Source organism: Xiphophorus maculatus, chromosome 1 (genome assembly GCF_002775205.1).
Source record: "Xiphophorus maculatus strain JP 163 A chromosome 1, X_maculatus-5.0-male, whole genome shotgun sequence".
Taxonomy (NCBI): Eukaryota; Metazoa; Chordata; class Actinopteri; order Cyprinodontiformes; family Poeciliidae; genus Xiphophorus; species Xiphophorus maculatus.
Window position 1 is genome coordinate 18748497 of NC_036443.1, and position 22958 is coordinate 18771454.

Below are 22958 nucleotides of genomic sequence, written 5' to 3' on the forward strand. Positions count from 1 at the left end.
AACACTTTACTCATATTGTGACATTTTTAATATGTGAGACTAACCTGTGAAAGAAATATCCACAGCTCATTTCATCAGAGGAAAAAGAATCAAGTAGTAAAGTGGTCGGAACGTTTTCAATCCATGTATCTCATTTTATCGCTGCTGCTGCTTCCTCTGCTTACATGAGCGATGTGCTCGTACTTTGCATGTATATGAAGTTGTTCCCTACTTACTTGACCTTTCTGTGTAATTTTCCCCTTTTTCATGCTGTGCCCCATTTATTCTAATTCATCCCAATGTGACAATCAAACTAATTTGGATAAAGTTTGATGATGATTTTTATGTGAGGTGAATCATAACAGTAACATTTGTATGCAACCCGAATGATCTCCCGATTACTTTCACAGTAAGAGCGCTATGTTATTTAATTATTTAACACTTTATGGAAAAGATGATGCAAACATACATACATGTTATATGCGGTGAAAGAAATAGTACTTAACTCTTCATTAGAAAAGCATTCATGCCAGGGTTTTTTTTCTTCTTTTTTTTGACATCCACCATTCTGACTGCATCATTCATTATGCATATAGCTGCCTAATGGAGCTTGTGTTGCTCATCGGTGTGTGAATGTGAGTACAATGTCTGGGTAAAGCTAACATAGAGCAAGTGGTGCAAAGGTGTAGCAGTGCTTAAATCGTAACACCTCTGGAAAAAAACAAAAAACATTGTATACATGGGATTGTGCTGCTTTTACTTTTGCCTCATAAATCAGAATTTGGACAGTTCTCCCATTTCCAGTTTTGATCTGGAATCGTTTCCTAATTAGTATTCTTTGTAATATGTGTAGATATCACAAAACCCATCTTAGCAAATATCTTGTTTACCTCAATAAAATTTCCAATGAAATATTAATGAGATAATCTTTAAACAACAACGTGTCTGGAGTAGCGACCTACTAAAAGATGGAGGTGTATTGTAGGAAGGAAAATATTAAAGACTAAGAAAAATTTAAAGAGTTATGCAAAACACCGTACGTACAAGTGAGATTGCATTTTATAGTCAATTATATTTAAAAGTATATTCAAAAGTTTATATTGCAGATTCATATCCAGGTTTTGAGGCTGTAAGTTAGTTAAAATCTCCTTGCAAACTCTAAAAGAAAATTTGGTTTCGCAAAAACAACATGGTGTCCCTGTGGTGTCCAAGCATTTTGTCACATGGGCCAAAATCATTCAGCTCAAAGTAAACAGCAAAAACAAATAAATGAAAAGCATATAAATAAAAAATACATATCTGCTTAACAATAAATAAAATTTATTGGATTGAATAAAATAGTTTGTGTTTGGAAGACAAGAGATCTTTAAATCATTGTAAATTCCGAAACATAATGAATTTTGAACTTTTCTGTTACTAAAGAAAGGCATACAGTTTTCTAATTGTGTTTTGTATTTTTTTAGACAAGGACAACTTTTCTGTTTTCAGTAACAAGAACAGGATTTATCTTTCTTTGAGAACACCTTCCTTATTTAGCCTAGTTTAATGAATTATTTAAAAGCAGATCTTGATGGACCCAAGTCTGCATCAGTTTCCTGTCCTATAGGGCCATATTTTTACCATTCCAGTTGGGGCCCATGGTATATATTTAAGATCCGCACATGGCCCCTGAGCCGTGCATTGGATACCCCCAATATAGTACATAGCTTTAGCAAGAAAGCAGGTGTCACTTTTTCTTTCAACAATGTTGTTTCCATTTATCAATTTTCTGCAATCCAGCTCTTCTGTGTATTTGGAGTACATGGATGACAAATGTTTGCACAGCATTTAAAAATTATTAAAAATCTATAGATATTAATTTTCAACTACTGCATTAGTTACACTATGCCCTTGCCATGGATATAATAGTTTTTGTAGAACAAATGATTAGCCGGAGTACTCTTTACCTTAGTGTTGTTCAGGTAAAATGTACCAGAGCAACACTCTTTATTCATTGCTTTAAGTCTTCCTGTCTCATCATTTATACCTGTTTGGTATAAATGACAGGTATGCTGCCTGGATTTTTGTGACTAGGCTGACTACCCTCTTTCATTCAAAGGGTGGTGGCAAGATCACAGCAGATATAGAAAACAATCATTATTTTATAAATAGAAGAAGAAAAATAGCAATGCGTTTAAAAAGTAAAGTGCAGGTAAATTCTGATATTTTCTGTACTTTCTCCAAGCAACAACAAAAGACCAAAATAGTGCTAACATACTGATGAGAATTTTTTTTCTTCCTTTTCACACCTGAACAGTCCACATACAATGCATTATCATCCCCTATCAAGCTGTAGTGAACACATTATATTTCTGTGCAGAACAGTGTGTTTCATCTGATCTGATGAGGGCATGATTACAGGAGCGTTTGTATCAGACGCACAGAGCTATGTTCAAGATTTAAACCTCAAAATCAGGTAACTTCTGTTAATTCAGATGGACTCGTTTATATCCTTCCCTGATTTTATCAAACTTTACCTCATATCCTATTACTTAGATTCATATCCTCCTTCTCTGTGTCCTTCCTCTCCCTTCCTCTTTGACATTCACTCTGGATTATTGATAGGCAAAGAGATCTAATCTGTCCTCCCGTGTCATCATATGAGGGCTTTGGCTGTGAAGGGGAGACGGTGAAAAACACTGCGTCTGATTACTTTAAATTATTGTTAACCTTTTCTTAATCTTAATGTTCTGCACCTTTTGGTCTGTTCAATTTATTCTGGCTTATTCTGCACCTATTTTATGATTATTTTCTGCATTACTCTCTGAGCTCTAAGGTTTCCTTTCCACATTCTTTCAGTAAGTGTTAAAATGTCCCACCTCTATACTATGCTTACTCTTCTTTTCAGGGGTATTTTGAGTTGTGAAAAAAAAGAAAGAAATGAAGTCATATTTATTTTAAATAAGAGATTTTACCACTGCTTGTGTGGAAGAGACACTGTTTATCCACCTTGTCTTCTCTCTGTGACACATCAATACCTGATCAATAGTTCTGTCTGACTTTGTGAATGTGCTTGGTCTTCCAGACTTGTTTTCCTTCACAGCCATGCGTACAGAGAGGAAACTGGCATTTATCATGTCAGCAGGGTTACGTTCTCCCAGGAAAGTGCTTCTGCTCAGTTTGTAGAATCATAAACAAAATGCCATCCCCACCTGTGTGCTGGGCAGCTCTGTGCATCCTGAGGCATGGCTGCCCTGTGATTTGATTCCTGGATTTGCTCTCCATCCACACGGCATTCTCTCTGTAGCTTTGTTCAGCCTCAATAGCCTGGATGAATGCTGATAGAAACTCCACAGATGTACGACTGTGCGACTTGGCACTCACAGTAATGCATGTATGGCAATGCTGACCTTCATTCTTAGTGGTATGAGGGAATTTAGCTTGCGTTTGTGCATGCTGTGCCACGATGAGAGTTGAATCTGTGCTTGTTTACTATCATCCCATTATTTACTTGCTTTCGTGACACTGATAGTTAGTGAAAGGTAAACCTTAGCCCCATCCTCAGCGAACGCGCCCTGTCAGAGTGGATAATAGACTGCAGTGCATAATGTGAACCATCACGGGGTTCTTGAGTATATTCGAAGCTCTAAACATATTCTGGTATTCTGGTCTGCAAGGTTTATTCATTGGGTTCAAACTGGGTTCTAGTGGACTAGAAGTGTTGAAAGGTCCACTTACTTTACCAGCAGCATGCATAAATATTAGTGTGCTCAAAGCAGTAGTTGGGACACCAAGCGCAATGTGTTACACAAGCATTAAATGACTGCATTATGATGTTTCACACTCTGGAAGATTACAGGGTGACTGTACATATTTATGTATTACTTATACTGCAAATAGAATGCTTTTATTACTGGGGTGTTGGAGCAAGTAAATACCCATATCAAGCAGCTGAAATGCACCATGGTATCCTCTGCATGTTGCCCAAAATAAGGTGGATAGACCAACTGCCTTCCTCTCAATGCAAGAGGGTAAAGTTAATATGAACTGCTAGGTTGATGCCAGCGTTATCAAAGAAAAAAGAATCAGGCTTCTGCAAAAGAGCCTACACAGCAAAAATAGACCATTTTAGACACTCTTTGGAGTCAAATGAGTAATGCTGGACGATGCCATGTTAATCTACTCTGGGATTTGGCTCGAAACGACCTTCCAGGGTGCCGTACCTAACATCTTAATTACCTTTTCAAAAGGGAATACCTCTGAGATTTAACTATCCTTCCTGCACAGCAGATAGGTTGTTCAGTCAAGAGGAGGTGATATGAGGTTACACTTCACTGGGCTGAGTCGCTTTGACCTACCTACCCTCTGTACGCTCATGTAAAGCTTTCTATGACACTTTGCCCTTGGTTTTTGGCACGTCTTGTTCCAACTGCCAGGGATCCTATGAAGTCTTTGAAAGTGTGGAAAAGTATAGAATATGGTTGAATCTCTTCCTTAGTAGACAAAGGGCAATGTGAGATTTGAATTTACATGGTCTAATAACGTTGAGTAAAAAAACGGCACATTTTTACAGTATTTGTACAAAATGTCTAAACTGAAATGTTTAACATTATCTAATAGTTTCTAATTAAAACCGAAAATCAATAATCATTCATATTGCTTCTAAAATTAGTTATTTAACACATATAGTCATAAAAATCCTACTTCTTACATGAATTGATTGTTATATTAACTTTTACATTTAAAAAAATATTTTTTTTACATTTACATTTTAAAATTAAATTCAGAATACAGACCTGCTAACATTGAGGATTTAAAAATGTGTATTAAATATCTAGTAAATAAGTCAGGCTATCTCCTCAGGAAGCTAGCAGTGAGCTGCTTAACAGACGTGTCACTCAAACCTTTACAACTGAAGTTTGATTTAATAAGAAAAGAGTGATACTCCTTTAGTTTGGACACCATGGCAGTGATTGTTTTAAAAACACTGTTCTTCAATACAAGAAAAATCTGTAGGCAGACAAGTTTGTTCTTGCTAGTGAGAGTCTGTGTAGTGGCCTTCATAAACTGTAAGAACAGTAAGTTGTAGCATTTTAATGGTTTTGAAGCTATAACTTTTTAAAACCTTGGAATGTCTTGATTCTGATAAATGTTCCATACCTGATTCTGAGACATCAAAATATGCATTAGAGAAAATCGAGTACAGCAAAAAAAATTGGGGGTTTCTGGACCTAAATCCTTATTCCATTGTGTAAAAAAAATCTAAAGAAAGTGCTGGGTTATTGACAGAGAACTCACAGATAAATGCAAATCCATTAAAAAAATCATAAGATGGAAATTTCAGTGCTTTTTTGGCCTCCAGCCAATGGATGTCCAACTCCATTCCTAAAGAGCCGGTGTCCTGCAGTGTTCCAAGTTCAATGCACCTTAATGAAATGAACCAGGCTTCTGCAGAAATAGTTGATATTCTGAGGAAGTAATTCAGACATTACTTTTGGCTTGTTGGAACAGTCACATCTGAAATATGGAGCACAGCAACTCTCGAGGACTGAAGTTGGACACCCCAGTAGAACTGAGACTTGTAGGTCAGCATTTTAACATTGCTGTGGTCTTAGCATGACACTCAGGAGGTGTGCGGCAAATATCACGGCCGGACAGCGGGAAGTGGGCAGTTGTCCCGTCAGACTGTCACTTTTCGAAACCACACACACACACACAAAAATCTCATAAAAGCGCACATGGAGTCGATGCGACCACACCACACAGAGTAGAAAACTCATGGGGTCTAAATGACCCGTCTCTTAGTGCTGGAGTGTTGATAAATTCAATAAAATTATAACAAACATAAATTTTAATATACTGAGAATTTCAATAAAAAACACTGCATGAAATTATTATGAAAGGAACTCTGAGCAGTCCTCTTTTTTTCCCCTCTTTTTTTATCTAAGCACGGCAATTTAATTGTACGCAGTTAAAAAGAATCCTCATTTTACTAGTATAGTTTTCTTTTTTATTAAAACATTACATTCTAACTCCCATCGTTTACTCTCCATCATCCCTCGTCCTACCGCCCCCTCTCTTGGGTGGAGGTGATAAAAGTCACTCACAAGGGTACTGAGAGATAATACAACACTAGATAGTGACAAATAGGGCAGTGGGGACTTGGCAGTTGTCCAGGCTCATCGTGCACACGTTCTGGCAGACGAGGAAAGGTGAGAGATAACTCCTAAATCTGATTGAAATCACAAAGATATAACGAGATTTAGCAGAACCTAAATAAACGTCAGTCCCATTTTCTTAAAGCTTTCAGTCTCGCTGCCATGCCGCTTCAAAGGGGACATTAGTTTGAGTGTGTGGATATTTAATTATCTTTGGCTGATCTTAAATTCTCTTTGGTATCTTGTGCCAGAAGGTTAAGCCAACTAAGTCCATTAAAGACTGCAGAATGAGTGCTTTGCCTTCATTTTTATGACTGCGTTAGGAGAGGGAGTCCAGCACTGTGGAGAGATTTAGATTCTAATAGATGAGAGAGGTCATAATCCAGCAATTCTTCATTTTAAAGGTTATGTCTATCAAGTGTGGAATCATTGTTTATTAGCAGCAAAGTTTTGGCTTGTAACATTAACGTCTCTTCCTCCTGAGATCTTTTTACCTTGATACAGTCAAGGTAGGTTTACAGGAATCCAGGACTAATTTACAGCTCAACTCCCTCTTTCTCCTTGTCAGTCTCGCTCTCGCTTCTCTGCTTCCTCTTGTCTCTTTCCGAGAGATTGGCAGGTCTTTAGGGTTTTAAGGCGCTTAGTTTTCCATGTTCCTTCCTCCTGTCTCCTGCCGTTAGGCTGACTGGCAGTAATTATATCTGAGTTGGGCCCTGGTTGATCCCGACGACCCCAAGGACGTGACGACAATAAAAAGACAGAGAAATGCAAAAAGATTACAAGAAGAAAAAAAAAAATAAGATAATGAAAAAAGGAGTACACCGCATAAGACAGCGAGGCTGAAACATGCAGAAAAAGGAAGTCGGGAATGATGCACATCTCTGCAGAGTAAGAAATAAATGGACGGAGATAGGCTGGACAAGGTTACACTTCACTGATTCCTGACAGGGTTTTTTTTTTATATATATTCCCTTTCTTCCCCCTTGTTCCTTCCTGCATCACAGGTATGAGAACTCAGTATTCATCGTTGTTCACTCGAGCAGCCTTGTACGCTAAGAAAACGTGTTTTTGTCTTCACTCTTCTCAGCTGCAGCCAGGTGTTTCTCCTCAAACATCAGCTGTCTTCCAACAGGTTTCAGTGCTCTGCTGTTAAATTGTGAAATAAAATCAGAAGAATTGTTTTTCCCTTGATGGATGAAGTTACATTTCCATATACTTTTTTACCAGTTCTGTCTGCAAATATAACCATCTTGCACAGTTAGAAATGTATATTCAATAGTCAATAGCATAAATGATATTGGTTTGAAGCTTTTCTTTCCTGAGGGGAATGGTCATAAAAATTGACCTTTGATAATTTCTACAAACAAAAGTTTTCTGTGTGTTTTACAGTGGGCTGCACTCTTTCTTTGTAGCAAGAAAATCCTGTGAATTTCTCCATGAAGTTTACATGTGAATGTGTGGGTTCTGTCCAGGTACTCCAGTTTTCTCCTGCAGTCCAAAAACAAGAATGTTAATTAGTCCCTCTAAGTTGTCCTTAGGTAGGTGGTGTGTGTGTATGTGTGTGTTGTCCTGTTATGGACTGGTGACTCGGTGTACTCTTGCCCAATGACCACTGGAAATAGACACCAACCTCCCTGAGATCCTGCTAGAATAATCAGAAATAGACGATCAATGAATTTGTTTTGAATTTCTGAGCTTATTTTAACCAGCACACCTTCTTTTTGTTTATATAAAGTCCAGAAGAGTCTTAAATTTAACTCGCATTGTTGTTGAGAGAGTAAAAATGCACTGGGGAAAATGAAATTAAGTTTCTCCCGCTCGCCTGAAAGCTTTGTCTTACATTGTTCTCTTATAAAGATTTTTTTTTACATCAGAAAGAAATGAAAATGACATTTGTTACGCCTTGTTCCACTTTTAGTTCTATAATCAGCAAATCTCCTTTTGTCTCAATAACCATATTCACATGAGCTGACAAGATTTGAAAAGGTAGTTCAATTAACACAAAAGAATTGGATGCTGCTTTGAATATGCTGTGAGTCTGCAGTTACTTACAGACTCGTAATAAACTGAAATCATCTCCTGCATTTTCTCAACCAGCTGAGGTGCAGTCAAAATGTCGTATATTGTTTTTACAACACTTATCCATTTCAATTTTGTTCAGGCTTGTAGCTCACATTCGTTTTATTCATTCCAATTTTCAGGCCTGTAATCGAGAAATCTGTGAAAAAAGAAGTGTTAAAGAAAGCATGCAGAAGACAGTGCAGAACTGATCTGAAAGCAGGTGAAAAGTAATAACATTACTGTGAGAATATGAACTTGGGCCTCAAATCAAAACACAATGTGCCACATAGGACAAAAACCCCAAAACAACTAGTTTCCAGTGTTTCCAGCTCAAACGTGAGTTCAGAACGTACAATTTATGTGATTTTTTCATTGATAGGGAGCATATCAGGAAAAATGCTATGAGAGCAATAAAAACTTAGCAGACTTTCACCTTACAAAAGGGATTTAAAATTGCTCTGTTTTTTGCTACATTGATGAATAGCTGATGAATTCTAAAAAAAAAAAATGTAATTCTTCTATGAAGTAGTGCAGTTGCTCAAATATCTGCTCTGGCTCTGAGCAGCAATTTTTTTTTCTTTGATTCAAGCAGACACCGACACTCACGTATATTTATACTCTTACATTTACATCATTACGTGCAACACATTTTAATCCCAACTGCAGATTAACTGCAACTTAGGCTTCAGTTACTGTAGGTCTTTGTGTCAAAAACATTAAATTTTCCCCCCAAAAAGGATCCAGGAGTTAATGTTGCACTGCTAATTGGAAGCTAAGTAAAAATACTGATATCCATTCAGACAGAAGCTGCCATCAAATTCATCACTGTCTGAGCCTTCTCCTGGCTCAGACAATGAGAAAAAAAAAGAAGACGCAGGATGGACTAGGTTTCTCAGCTGATCAGGAAAAGCGTTGGGATTCCCCTCATGGATGGATGGATGGACGGATGGATGGAGTCTTTCTATAAAATCTCTGCTGACTCGCTACTAGAGTTGTCACCATGGCATAAACTGTTATGTCCTAATCCCTCACTGTTGTGTTTGTTTTTTGAAGCCAAGTCTCCTGTGCTATATAATCCTTTGAGACAAAAAGTATTTCCAATAGTGACTGTCTTTGATGGGTGACAAGGATCTACCCTCTTAACCTGTTTATTTTTACGGAGATGTTCAACTTCTTGCAGAGAATCTTTAGTTTGGGGGAGGGGGAGTTGTCAAGAACACAATCTATTCCCTGTTCATAACAACAGACACACTGTGTCTGTGGCACAGTGCAGTTCTGGAGGATATGTCATTATTCGACTGTGGGGGCGACTGTGGCTCAGTAGGAAGATTTGAAAGTTGTGTGTGTGATTTCAGCTTCCTCCTGTCACATGTCGATGTGCAGTCCCATTGGACAAGGCACTTTACCCTAAGTTCTTCATGTAGGAATGAGTGTGATTAGGTGAATGTGGCTCTAGGTTGAAGTGCTGTAAGCGGTCGCTATGACTGGAAAAGCTTTTGATATAAATTCATTTAATTAACCATTTATATGCATATAGAGTAATGCCTTCTTGCTTTGGAAAGACAGGCTTTTAAGAGTCTAGTTGTGTCTAAACAGTGTGTTTTAAAATTAAATACCTGCTTTATAAAACCTAGAACAGGTGTTTGCAATTTGTTTGTTTCATACTTTGATATGATGTGGTTGTATGACTATTTGATAAATACAATTTGCTCTTTTACATGTACTCAAATATGTACTTTTTATTTCTGTATCTGTTTTAACCACTGATTATTTTTAATCATTTCTGCTCCATGGAGCCTTTTCTTGAACAATGCAGCCATGTATAAGTGATTTACCAGATACTGGCTGTCTGCGGCACAATCGGGTTGCTATTAACCCCTAATAAATGGGCTTCTTGCCAATCCATCCAGGCATGAAATAACACTGCAACTCATGCTAGATGTTATTACTATTCACTGTTTTATCTTTGGTTCTCTTGACAAATGAGTTTTGGGCCTAACAGTAACTCGTTTGTGATTTAACACGTTTAAATAGATTCCCAAAGATCTTGAGGTAATGTTTCTCCTCCTCTTTAATTCACATTACATTGCATTAAATTACCCCTTAGGGGAATAAAAGCCCTACGACTCCATTTCACTGTTGGATAATGGCTCCGCTAGAGATGACAAACCACAGGTCAGCTTTGATTCAGAGTGCATAAGATGCCTCATGGCGTTCACTCAACTGCACTTTGACCCTAAACTGACAAGTTGGCTGCTTCGCCATGTCACAGCTAACACGTCTGTCCATCCATCCAACATTCCTGAGAGAGGAGGGTGAATGAAGGACAGAGAAGAGGAAGAGCGGAGGGCAAGATGAGTGAGACACATTCCAGATATTCATGATATAGAGGTTATATAACAGGAACCAGTCTGGTAAGAGAGTTACTTTTCCAGAAATTATGTGCTCCCTCTTTGAATATGCACTCAGCATAATTAGAAATCACAGTGAAGTAGCTCAATCTCCCAGAATCATCATTGCATCAGCCATCTGTTTATAGCATATCTAGAGTTGGTAAGCAGTGTGCATACATTAGAGTAAATGTCAATATCATTCATTGTAAAGATTTTATGTGAGCAAAGATAGAAAAAGCTGATTAGCTAAAATTCTCCCTTTCTCTCCTGACCAGCGGCGTCCAGCTTCAGTTTTTGCCGTGCCTCCCTGGAGCACACGGTGTCTGCTGAGGAGCTGAGCTACCAGCTGCCGCGTCGGGCCGGAGGCAGCAACCTGACCTGGCACGACGGCCGCGGCCAGAAGACAGCGCACACGCGCACCGTCAAATTACTCCAGCAGCCGGGCACAGAGGGCATCCAGGTAGAAGCATTTCTGCACAAACAGAGCAGAAACTGAGTGCATCCGGTCCATGAAACTAACCCCAAGTGGCGGTTTTGCTTGGAAAATAAGGTCAAACATATTTCGGTAATCAAGTGCTCTTTAAGTAATCAAGTGCTCTTATCAGAAATACGTTTGACATTCTCAACCGTCTTTTTCTTCTTGCACCTCACTGCTCACATACACTTCCATATCCCACTCCAGTATCTACAGTCAATGCAGTAATTCCCGATTTAAATATCAGAAACAAAAATTTTTCTCTCAATGAAAATGCCAGTGGTGCGCCGTTAGGGCCTGCAAGGCCTTCTCTGCTGGCTTAAAAATATCTGAATCACAGACTGATGTTAATTATATTTTGTCCATGAATATGTATTAAATAAATCCAAATTGTTTGTCCGCTTCCTTTCATTGCTAGCTCCCTGGTTGCGCTGCTTCCAGAAGTGTATTTTCATATTTAAGCATTTAACCAATCACATTTCAGCCACTATTTGTTGCCAGGGTCAAAGAAATCTGCCTGGAGGCCTTCATAATCAGTTCCGCGGGCCCTGTAGCATAAAATAAATGTCGATCAAACTGTTGCTTCAACCAATCAGATTTTGAGTTGGCGACACCAAGGCCCTCTAGCAGGCGTAACGTCAGCGTATTCACACGCTCTGATTGGATAGTCAAAGCGTGTACTAGCCAGAGCTAGCAAACTGCATCTGTAGCGAGCTGCACAAGCAAAGATGTTGTTGTATTGATTTAATAGCTGTTTTGTCAACCCACAATGGGTGAAAGAGGAGAAGAAATGGATTTGGTTGGAGATTTACTGTCAAAGCCATTTTCAAGACGGACTTTTCAAGAAAAGCTGGACGTTGTTAAGCAAGGTCGGGCAACTCCGAAGCTAGCAAGCCTGTCACAACCGGGAAAAGGATTTGTCCGCCACTTTCAGTCTACTAACTAAAACTTATGCCAGAAATACGACAGGGCAGGCTGGACTTTCAGCATTAGCTTCGATGGCGATAGAAAAGGACTTCTTCATGGAACTGAAACGCACGGATAATCTGCACAACAGAGTAATTGAAATCTTCTTGAGGAAAGAAAGGAGGATGGATTTTGTGTACATATAATCAGGATTTTTGGTGAGTAAAATGTTGCTATATTCGTAAATAATATTGCAATTTTATCAGGTTATTTTTGATGCTTTTTTTAATGTGTGTTGCAGCTGTTTTATAGCCATGAAATAGTTATTGAGGGTTGGATTGATTCAGACGGAGCACTACTGAAGGCCTAGGTGTGAAATGCACGGCCCGCCACTGGAAAATGCCAAGAAGTCTCCTTGGTTTTTAGCACTACAGATCAGAGATAAACTTCAGAATGTCTGGGTATTGATGTGTGGCTATAGTAGGACCCAAATGCATACAAGACTGAAGTGATTACAGACAGATTTCATTAGTAGTAAACTGAAAGGAACCTAAAGGAACTCAAACCAGCAATGAGACAAAACAGTGATCATAAATACTGTGAAGGTGTTGTTAGTGACATGGAAACCAGGTGAGAGAAAGTGCTGAGCAGAAAGCCTAACACCAACTTAAGAGTCTAAACCAACAGAACACAAGAAAGAAATTAAACACATGGAGGAATGAACTTAAGAAGATGATAATACTACAATAATAATGAAAAATCAAAAAATGATCAGAATATTAACACCACTGAAAACCAAAAGCCATAATAACAGTCTGCCGCATAAAACTACAAATTTAGCTTATTCTCACAAGATTGTGGATACATGTTAAAGTTGTGGCACAACAGGATAGCCACAAGATCATAACAGTGCAAAAAGAAGCATCTGCATTGCTTGCGTCAGTCATTGTTTATATCCGGTTTTATCCCATTTGGCTGCTTCTGGTTAAAAATTATGCTACGTTTCATGTTCATGACATAAAAGTTGGACAAAATGTGATATGAACATTCTGACTGATGCACTGAAAACTCTCAGATACATATATGATTTAGTACCACATGTAAAAGTGGAGTAAATCATATCTTTGGGGGGTGAAGCGGTTGGAACTGGGTCGTTCAAACTATCATGAAAAAGTCGGGTTTGGATAATTGGCAAAAAAAAAAAAATTTGGGTTGCATTTCCCTGTTGTGTGAATTTAGCCGTGCTAATAGGTAACAGAAAATAGTACCTTGAATCACCAAAATAAATAGAATTTAAGGACTTAGTTTTTGTTATCTTTTGCAAGTTTTAAGAATTATTAACCAAATGACAGGGATTCTGAAGTCTTACCTGGAGCCTTCTGGAGTAAATTTTCTTATTAGTTCAGTTTCAAACCAAATTGAGAGATCTACCTGTGCGATGTCATTGGAGATGGGCCAAAATGTTCAGTGTCAGACCTGCACCTCCCCAGATCAAATCTCAGCCTTGACAGAATGCACAATAGCTTTAGCTTGTGCATATTGCTGCCTGATCTTGGTTGATTCTGCAGTGGTAGAACCACCAGAGAAGAACGGGTTATGTAATAGTCGTACAAGTGCTGATGTAATGGTGCTTGTGCGGTCTAAGTGAGTCAGAAAGTAAGAGATGATGTTTAATGTTAATTATGTCTGAAATATTTCTTTATTTTACAGATAAATGTTTCTCACCAGGGATTTAAGTTCTAAAAGCAATGAGGTTAAACACCAGATATAAAACTCATTTGAGTGCTGTCAGGCATGTGAGGAATACTTAGTGGCTTATCATCGTAGCGATACAATGCAGGCAGCCGCTGCACCATTTAGTTGGAAACAGTGCTTTATTGAAACTTTTCTTCCTTCTAAAGCAAATGAGAAGTGAATCAAAATGAAAAATGACTATATTAGAGCGGATTGAATGCATCACGCCTAAAACGGCATGTGAATCAACTCCCTCGTTCCATTTAAATATTTAAATGACAGAGAGCAGATAGCCCCGTGGATGTCCTTTCTTTCATTTTCCGACCGCTTTTTGAGAAAGTTTGTAATTGAGAGACTGTAAAACATACACACTGTACTCAGTTTGTTTAATAATTCATAAAAGAGAGTCCTCTTAGCTGCAAAAGCTGTAAAAGGCTTAATAAGAGACGAGTGAAGAGCTGTTTCCGTGTGATTACACAAAGCTTGGATAATTACAGCTCCTTTATACCATGAGAACTAAAGCTTATCACTTCCTTGTGGCGACAAGCTTCTTTTTGCATTATTTAACAAATGAGAGTGGAGTCCAGCTCTACGTGCATTTACAAAATACCACAGTCTCTGCTCATATAGCTGTAATGATAAGAAATGTGTGTTTATTGGGGTGCAAATGTGTGCGCACGTATTGTGTTAACTGCTTGTGTGTGCATGTGGTCCTTTCAGGACTGATGATTAGATTATTCTCCATTAAACTGGCTGGGCACACACAGGCCTTAATGAGGGAGCCGTTTAAGTAAAACACGGCTCAGTTTCTGGATGTAAGGTAGGACCTGGGGAATCCTTCTTATGTGCTTAACAAAGCTGATAAAGCACGTTATGCATCGCTGTGCAAACTCCCAGTCAGGGGGTGATGAGAGATAATGATGGCAGAGGAAGGAGAGGTGGGTAGTTTTAGTGTTTATCCATGCACAAACATGATTGTTAGTATCAAAGATGTCCACAGCTTCTAAGTGTCACTGGTTCAAATAGAGTGTAGCGACACATATGGTCACTAGCAACCATATATCCTGTTTTCAGTGATTTAGAAGAAATAGGAGGAAGGTGTACGCTTAACAAATTATAATTATCCAGACGATCCAATAACAAACTTATTTATTATTCTCTTTAAGTTTAACTGTGTTTTGGTTGCTGGATGTGAACCAATACACCGACCTCTCTGCTTACTGAATTTTTTCCAAATAATGAGGTACTGTCTCATCGGTGCACCTTCTGTGCCGTTCGTGCCTTGGCTGCTGTTTGGATAACCAGATGGGGGCTAAGGGAGGGTTTTCTGTGCGCGGCTCATTTTGCTGTCTGCCACACAGCTTGTGGGTGAACGTTTAGATGAGACCGGGGACTAGGTGGAATAACAAAGACACAATTTAAGAAGTCTCCTTTTCTCTGAAGCAGGACTGAGCTTGTTACAGGAAGCAAAGCTCCTTCTTTGTGCGCTAATTTGCTTTGCCTTGGTGGGCGAATAAGAAAGACTGCTTCGTGATTATTTTTCCCTTCTCATTACCCAGTGCTGTGGCTGACCTTTTGAGCTGACACTGACACAAAGAATTGAATTAATGGAGAAAACACACACGCATGTAATTTGCAGCCCTTTTTTTTTATTAGAGATTACATCTTTTAGTCATCTCTAGTCTACTTTATTATCTTTAGTCTACTGTATTCTCACCACAGTTATACATTTTCAGTATAAATATTTTCAATGTTTGTGGGGTTTTGTATTATTTTGTATTTTACCTTTAAGTAATGGTATTTATGCTGATTCTCTCTTAGCAGAGGGCCATTTCTCAGAATGAGAGTAGTTTATATTATTATGGCTGGTTTATACACACCACTGTTGTCCTTTCTAATGACATGGAAGCACATGATTTTGAGGAGCATATTCTCTTGTTTAGGTTTGGAGCTAGGTAAAGTCTGAAAGCCCTTCCATTTCTTACAAGCATTTGCAAGGTTCAGTATAAGTAGAGAAAAAACATTTTGCAAAATGGTTGGAATCGACTTGCAAAAATAGACCCGTAAAGCCAAACTTAGTAGTTAAAATTTAAAATGGGAACATACTATTTCTACATTTCTTCTTATGCTCCCAGTTGTTGACAGATTTTTTTCTGCAGCGCCGTCAACTGCGGCGCCTCAGCTGCAGCTCCCCTTATGACATGACAGACAGAGATTAAAGTCTCAGTGGGATAAAGCAAAGCATTCTCCCTACTCTCCATTCAGCCTACCTGTTACCTGCCAAAGTTCTGGCTCTGTCTTCGTCTGTCGAAGCCCAAATAAGCCACAGACTTTAATAGTTTCCTGCTTCTGTGTTTCCTTTGACATAATCGCAAACATCCCACTGATAATAACAAATTCCGTCACTTAGTTACTGCATTTGCACCAAAGAGTGTTGTTTTGTATTGTATTATTTTGTCTGCATATGGAGTCACAAAATCCTGGAAATCACACAGCCACCTGCAGGGATCCTTGTGGTCGACTGACTGACGAGTTCTGTGAAGCTAATGATCACCTTGGTTGTTTAAAACCGTGATGATGAAGTGCAGAAAACAGACAGACAGACACAAAAAATAAGAGCTGCTGGGCAAAGAGCCAGAAGTGCTTGAGTGTATATTGTCCTTGTCCTGGCACTCAGTGATGTGTTGCACTCTTCAAGACACATGTTTGACTCATGCTAAATAGAGAGCTTTGCGAAAATCCCATCTGGCTCTTTGTCCACCCACTGAGAGGCTGCTCATATTTGCATGAGTGCAAACCTTTTTAAACACTCAGAGTCCTGGGGACAGGCAAAAAACAGAGCTGCACAAAAGCTGGCCGAGGTTGACGGTTCACACACTTCCACAAAGTTACTTACACAAGAACAGTCAAGTAGACACTTGACAAAAAGCCACTGAAGCATTTACGGAATCACCCTGACACACTTAAACAAAGGCACAAGACTAGACTGAGCAGGTCGAAGTAACGGGGTGCTAAACGGTGGAATCGAAACTGCCAAGAAAAGGGGGCCGAGGAATGTTTCTGTGCACAGAGGGACGAAGGAGGGAGGAGGATGACGGAGATATGTTGGATCATATGTCGTGATCTGCCAGGGTCTTTGGGATCAGAGAGACAGATTGCAGATCCAACTCTATAATGACAGCAGAGCAAGAGTTCGATGGGCACCAAAGATTGGGGAAAGGGAAGGAGTTGTTTGGTCAGACAGCAGATTGCAGGGATGATAGAGGAGTGTTTAGTATCCTGCTGAGGGATGAAGTGACACCCAGAGAAGATTTACAGCCGAGAGAGAAAGTAAGGAGGCAGTACATGATATGCATACCATAAAAAAAATCAATCTATTCATCCTTGTACTGTAGAATTTTTACTGCTGATTAGCATTGAATCTATCGTCAATCTCATGCAGGGTCTAACAGGCAGCCATCAGAAGAGGTGTGTTATTGGTCGCAAAGAATGAATTTAGCAGATTCCCCACGCTCTCTTGACTTCCAGCTAATCCCTAATTAACTACACATGAAGACACTGCAAACACACACGTGCACTCTCAAAATTACTAAGGGAGGACAAAGCTCACAGAAGTCAAGGTAATGCACAGAGCGAACAGACAAGAAGATGAAAAAGGAAGAAAAAAAAAGATGTGGAGTGAGAGTGTCAGGCGGAGGAGCCTGAGATTTATGTGAAATGAGTGGAGGAGGATACGGGACATGATAGATCAAAAGGAGCAGTGAATGGCAAAAAATGCTGTTTCAGTACACAAACAGAATGATCAATTGGAAAGTACTGAGAAAGTCAGAGTTTGATATAGGGAAGGATGGGTTGAAATGCACAAAAAATACTCTGAAATACTGATATATAAACCTGCATATTTTTTATTCAGAATTTATCGGAGGGCTACAGGCTGATTCTTTTGAAATCAAAATAGTCTGGTCTCTAAAACAGCACAATGAGTTAAACATTTAGAATTATCTAACCATGTTTGTTTTCAACCTACATCAGTCAACTCCTACTTTGAAAGCTTGACACTTTCTCCTTTCTGGATTTCACTCGTAATTCTTTCAGTAATACTGTACCTTAAAAAAAAGAAGCAGTTAGACCTTTTCAACTATTTCACATTTTTGTCATGTTACAACTTCAAACGCCAGTGTAGTTTGGGGGAATTTTATGGAGTGGGGAGATCAGATGAAAGGCCCACGATGGAGGAAATGCAGAAATCCACAACTCAGGTGGGAGGATCTGTCAGCTGTGGGTGCTGAGAGATCCATATATGTGGCCTTTATGGAAGAGTGTCGAGAGGAAAGCTTTTGTAAAAAGAAATCCATAAGAAATCCTATTTATAGTTTCCCTCAAGCCATATAGAGGAAACAGTAAACACTTAGGGTAAGGTGCTTTAGTCAGAGAAGGAAATCAGACATCATAGTCGTCTATATATTTGTGTAAAAGTAATACTGCATTATCTTTATCTTTAGAATGAAAATGGTGCTGGCAGCTTTATGCTTCATTACAGAGTTGATAGGAAGATAGATAGAGGGCGGTACGAGAAGTTCACTTTCAGCAGGACAGCAACACTTTAATGATTATTATTGTCTCAAGTTATTTAACACCTTATTACAACCAATCAGGAGCTTCGTTAGCTGTACAAAGCGTGCTTGAGATAAAATATCTCAGATATATGGTCTGATGAAGTTTCATTGATTATTTCTGTACATAAGCTGTATTTTTTTTTTATTGCATAATGTCTTGAGACATTTGCTATGGATTGGCATTATATAAATAAACTTAGTTAGAAAGTGTTACATTAATAAAACAGAATAAGAACCTGTCACATAAGAGTTTGTCTTTCTCCAGATAGATTCGTATTTTTTTGCAACTGCCAGCTTTTTTCCTTTTTCTTCCCAGTCCATATCCTCAACATTTTATAGACCGCCTCAGCAGATGCAGCCTCTGCCGTGCCCCTATCCTTTCTGTCTTTTTTCTATATGTAACAAATGAGGGACCTCCTCCAGCTGGACAGAAGTAGGTCTCAGGAGGAACTGCGAGGTAGCAAAGGGTGAGCAGGGACTAGACGGATCTGGCCAGAGGAGATGCAGTCTGATGGATGGCCAACAAATGGAGCGAGAAGAGTGAGGGATGGAAAAAAGAGAGAGACAGAGGGATGATTGGGAACTATTATTCCATTTCCCTCTTGTCTGGCTTCTTGATGATGAAGGCCATTATTCACACTCAGAGCATAGCTAACTCTACAGCTCACAGCATTCCCTCCCTTTTTTGTCCTATTTTATATGCGCTCACCTTTTCTGTCTGTTTCACTGAATGCCATTTGCTACATTTTCATTATATATGTACAAGCAGATCTAAAACAAATGTAAACCATTTGAAATTTGCTATGAAATTACTACACCTATGTACTATATTACCAAAGTATTTATTCGTCTGCCATTATGAACTTGAGTGGCACCTCATTCTTAATCCATACATATAATAATAGGATTTTAGGTGACAGCTTGAATTTTTCTAGAATGCTGAGAGAATAAAACGGTTCCATATTGGGTTCAGTTATTTGGTTAATTTTAGTAATTTGCAATGTGAAAAGAATATAACTCTCTGGTTTCCTCTTGTACAAGCAATAATTATCCTCTGTTTATCTTATTTAATAATCCAGAGCAGAAACCAGTTCCACATCTTCTCAAACTCAATTCCAGCTAATGACTGGGCTCAGCTGTAAATTTTCTGAAGCTGACTTGCTCAGAAATATGTGTGTAATTGGAAAACAGGCACACTGGAGAGGGGAAATGTAGATGTTTTCAATTAAGTCCAATAAAGCAGATCACACTTGGTTGACCAGCCCTTAAGATTTGATAGCTTATTAAAAGAGAAAGTAATTGAAGCTGCATATACAAATACACAGTGTTTACTGCATGAGAGCCAAATTGAGATGTGCAGCTTTTCTGCAAGCTGACCATTCTGTTCTCGAAAGTGTGTCTATGTTGCATTTGTGCATATGACATTTCAGCATACTTAATCTCATTAAATGCAGTCAGCTATTGAGTGCAACATTTGGCAGCCGTTCAGTGCTTTTCCGTTGAAAATAAGCCAAAGTCTTTGTTTTAGAGTCAGCTCAGCCAGAACATAATTGAATGGATTAGCTATGAGAGTAAGTAACTTCTAATGAGAACTGAGGGGACAGGGTGATTGTTGTGTTTTCTGGTCTTATGAGCCGGTTGTCACTTTGTAATATCCATATTAATTTCCTTCAATTGACTCATGCAAAGGAAGGCCTGTGTTGGCTATAAGTCTGTGTAGGTTAGTGAACGGAAAACAAGAAATGCAAAAAGACAAATGAAAGTGAAACTATTAGACAAAAATCTTAGAAGAAACACCATGAGCAGTTTTTTTTATACGGTGTTCCTCTTAATGAGGGGTTGTGAGGTGAACATAAGATGCTAATTCAAATTTAACTCAACATCTGTTCGCCTGTTTATGCTCACAAGGTTTCAAACCTTAATCTCACTAATGAATCAAGCTACATGTGAGCTAATTGTGTTGATTAAATTTGTTCTGTATAAAGCAAATTATACCAACTTTTTTAAGCAGATAAATCAGGAAAAACATTTTTGGTTTGGTAGAGTTAAGGAAAAATGTCAGTCAATATTACAATTTGTTGGCAATTAGATGATTGTTTTCCTATTACTATTTTCCTGTCTCTGGTTTATACTACTGGGAGTAGTTTTCTTTAAAATTGTGGTATTTGAATGCATTCCTTCATCTTATTTCAACATAATGTGACAATCCTGCAAGGTGAAATGAGCTACATCAGTTACTGCATGTGCAGTTTATCTGGGGATAAAAAGAAGTATTTCAGTCTTCATATCTCATATGAAGACTGAAATACAAACATATTCACTTGGTCATACCCATTACAAGGACTGATATAAAATACCTTTTTGTTCTGTTTCAGCTGCATCCAGGTGAAGCCTTCACCGTCTATCACACCAGTCCTACGCTGTCCTGTTTGTCCAAACCTGTGGTGCTGTGGACTCAGCAGGATGTCTGCAAGTGGCTGAAGAAACACTGTCCTCACAACTACCTGACCTACGTAGAGGCCTTCTCCCATCACGCTATCACAGGTGCAACACACTGCAGAAAGATGCAAGCACACCTTCTTTATAACGCATTAAATGACATTAAATAACTGTGATTGTATGGCTGTACAAAAAATTTACAGTACACAAAATATTATTGAATATCTGGTATTTTTCTTAGTATTGTATCAAGTTTGAAATTATAGTATCACGACAACCCTAGAAATGTTTCAAATTAGTGTAGCGCTTTTACCTTTGGGTATTTGTATTTCTATCAGAATATTGCTTCTGAATGTTCCTCAGAGTAAACTATCATAGAAGTTATTCCATGACCTTTAGAGTTTGTTTTTTTTTAATACACAGTTTAGATGTATTTTTCTATTAAGGCACATCAAATGAATGCATTAAAATGCTAATAGGTGTCACATGGGTCTTTTCTTATCCTACAGCTTAAATTTTCAGCTTGAAGGGGATTTAAACTGAAAAATCTGCAACTGAGATTTAAAGTCTTCATTGTGAGGTGACTTATAGGGTAAAGTCTATATTAGGTGAAGAAAGAAAAAGCTGCAGAAAGAAAACAGAGTAATAAGTGTGTATTTGTTACAAAATAAAATCCCTACAAAAGCACATGCAGGCACCTCTACATTTAAAAACATACCACCAGCAGATCCAGATCCAAGACTTACACACATTTCTTTCAAACCTTAAGAGGCCAAATGGTATTTCATGGCTGCACAGAGAACAGATTGCTGAATGGTGCCGTAGGGTCATTCACCACTCAGACTACATTTGCATGTAGGCTTTTGAGCAGACACATGCTGTATGTACACATTTGCTTTAGGGTTAACAAGCTTGACAAAACTGCACTGACATGGATACAGTTTATAGAATTTGTAGAAAAAGAGACAAGGAAAGCAGCTCAGCTCTCATGTGCTCTGTAATGCCAGCGACACATCATTTTACTTAATGTTATTATTATTATTATTATTTTCTTTTGCTAAATTGCCAAATGAGTTCTTGTTTTTGGAGTCATCATGACACAATTACACACAAAAAGTGTTCTACTTAAACCCGCATGGCTTTTGTGTAAGCTATTAGTAGCTCCGTGCTAGATTCTGTGTCTGTACCACATTAGACCACTGACCCATAAGTAAATGTATCTATTTCAGTCTCTTTGTTAGGGCACAGTTACAGTGGCACAAGCTGCCTGAGGACAGTAATGGAGTTTGTTGTTTGTATTTACATTTGTGGTGTATATGTATTACGAAAAATCAAAAAAGTTAACTGTCTGTGTCTGCAGACCTTAGAAAATTACCTTTCAATACTCCTGCTGTCATTGTTTGTGAAGCCTTAGGTTATCAGACTGTGTGTTATGTAATTTTAACTTGGTTCCACCAAACAGTACATAATGTTTATATTATATATTTATGTATTCTGCATTTACTTAATATATACAGGCTAATTATTCTGCCATTTAAAGTTTCCATCATCTACTAAACGGTATTAATGCACATATAGACTACCAAAATAGAGGACTACCACAATCTCCTTTTCTGCTTATCCTTTTCCTAAAGGCAGAGCAGGGAAATGCATATTAATAACCATGTGAATTGGGACAGAGACTACATGTTAGTTTTGCATTAAAAAACTAATTTGAGCCTGAATCACCCGCCAGGGTGTTTATAGCTACCTCTGATAAAAAAAATAAATAAAAAGAGTTCCAAAATAAATCTGTATTCAATAGCAGTGGCATAATCCTACTCTGAAAAATGTTAAAAAGTGCAACTGTTAATTTGAGTGCTCTGATTCAGCAGGGGGAAAAAACTAATTAAGAACTGATTTTTTGGGTCTGCAAAGGCTATCAATACTTATGGCACAGGTGATTCTTATTAGAAGGTTTTATCTCATCACATGGGGATTTATAAGTTTACACATATTGGAATTTTCAACATTTTTCTGTGTGTGGAATTATTCTACTGCAATGAATTTATATTATTTTAATGTTTTTACATTTCTTTACCGAAACTTCCAATAACAGTGGAGGATACGGCAAGTTAGCATTTGAAACAATAACCCTTAAAACTTAGCATGCTATTTTTTTTTTTTTAGCTACAAAATGGTCCTGCACACATAGTCAGTCCTTACGGGACTGACTTTA

At 38.3% G+C, this 22958-nt stretch overlaps 1 protein-coding gene across 1 annotated transcript in view; it reads left to right on the plus strand.

The window, feature by feature from the left end:
* Positions 1–22958, plus strand: part of samd10 (sterile alpha motif domain containing 10) — a 53988-nt gene that overhangs the window by 17806 nt on the left and 13224 nt on the right. Inside the window, exons 2-3 of the mRNA XM_005801664.2 lie at positions 10846–11030; positions 20677–20845. Coding sequence (XP_005801721.1) covers positions 10846–11030; positions 20677–20845 — 354 coding nt within the window. The remainder of the gene's footprint in view (positions 1–10845; positions 11031–20676; positions 20846–22958) is intronic.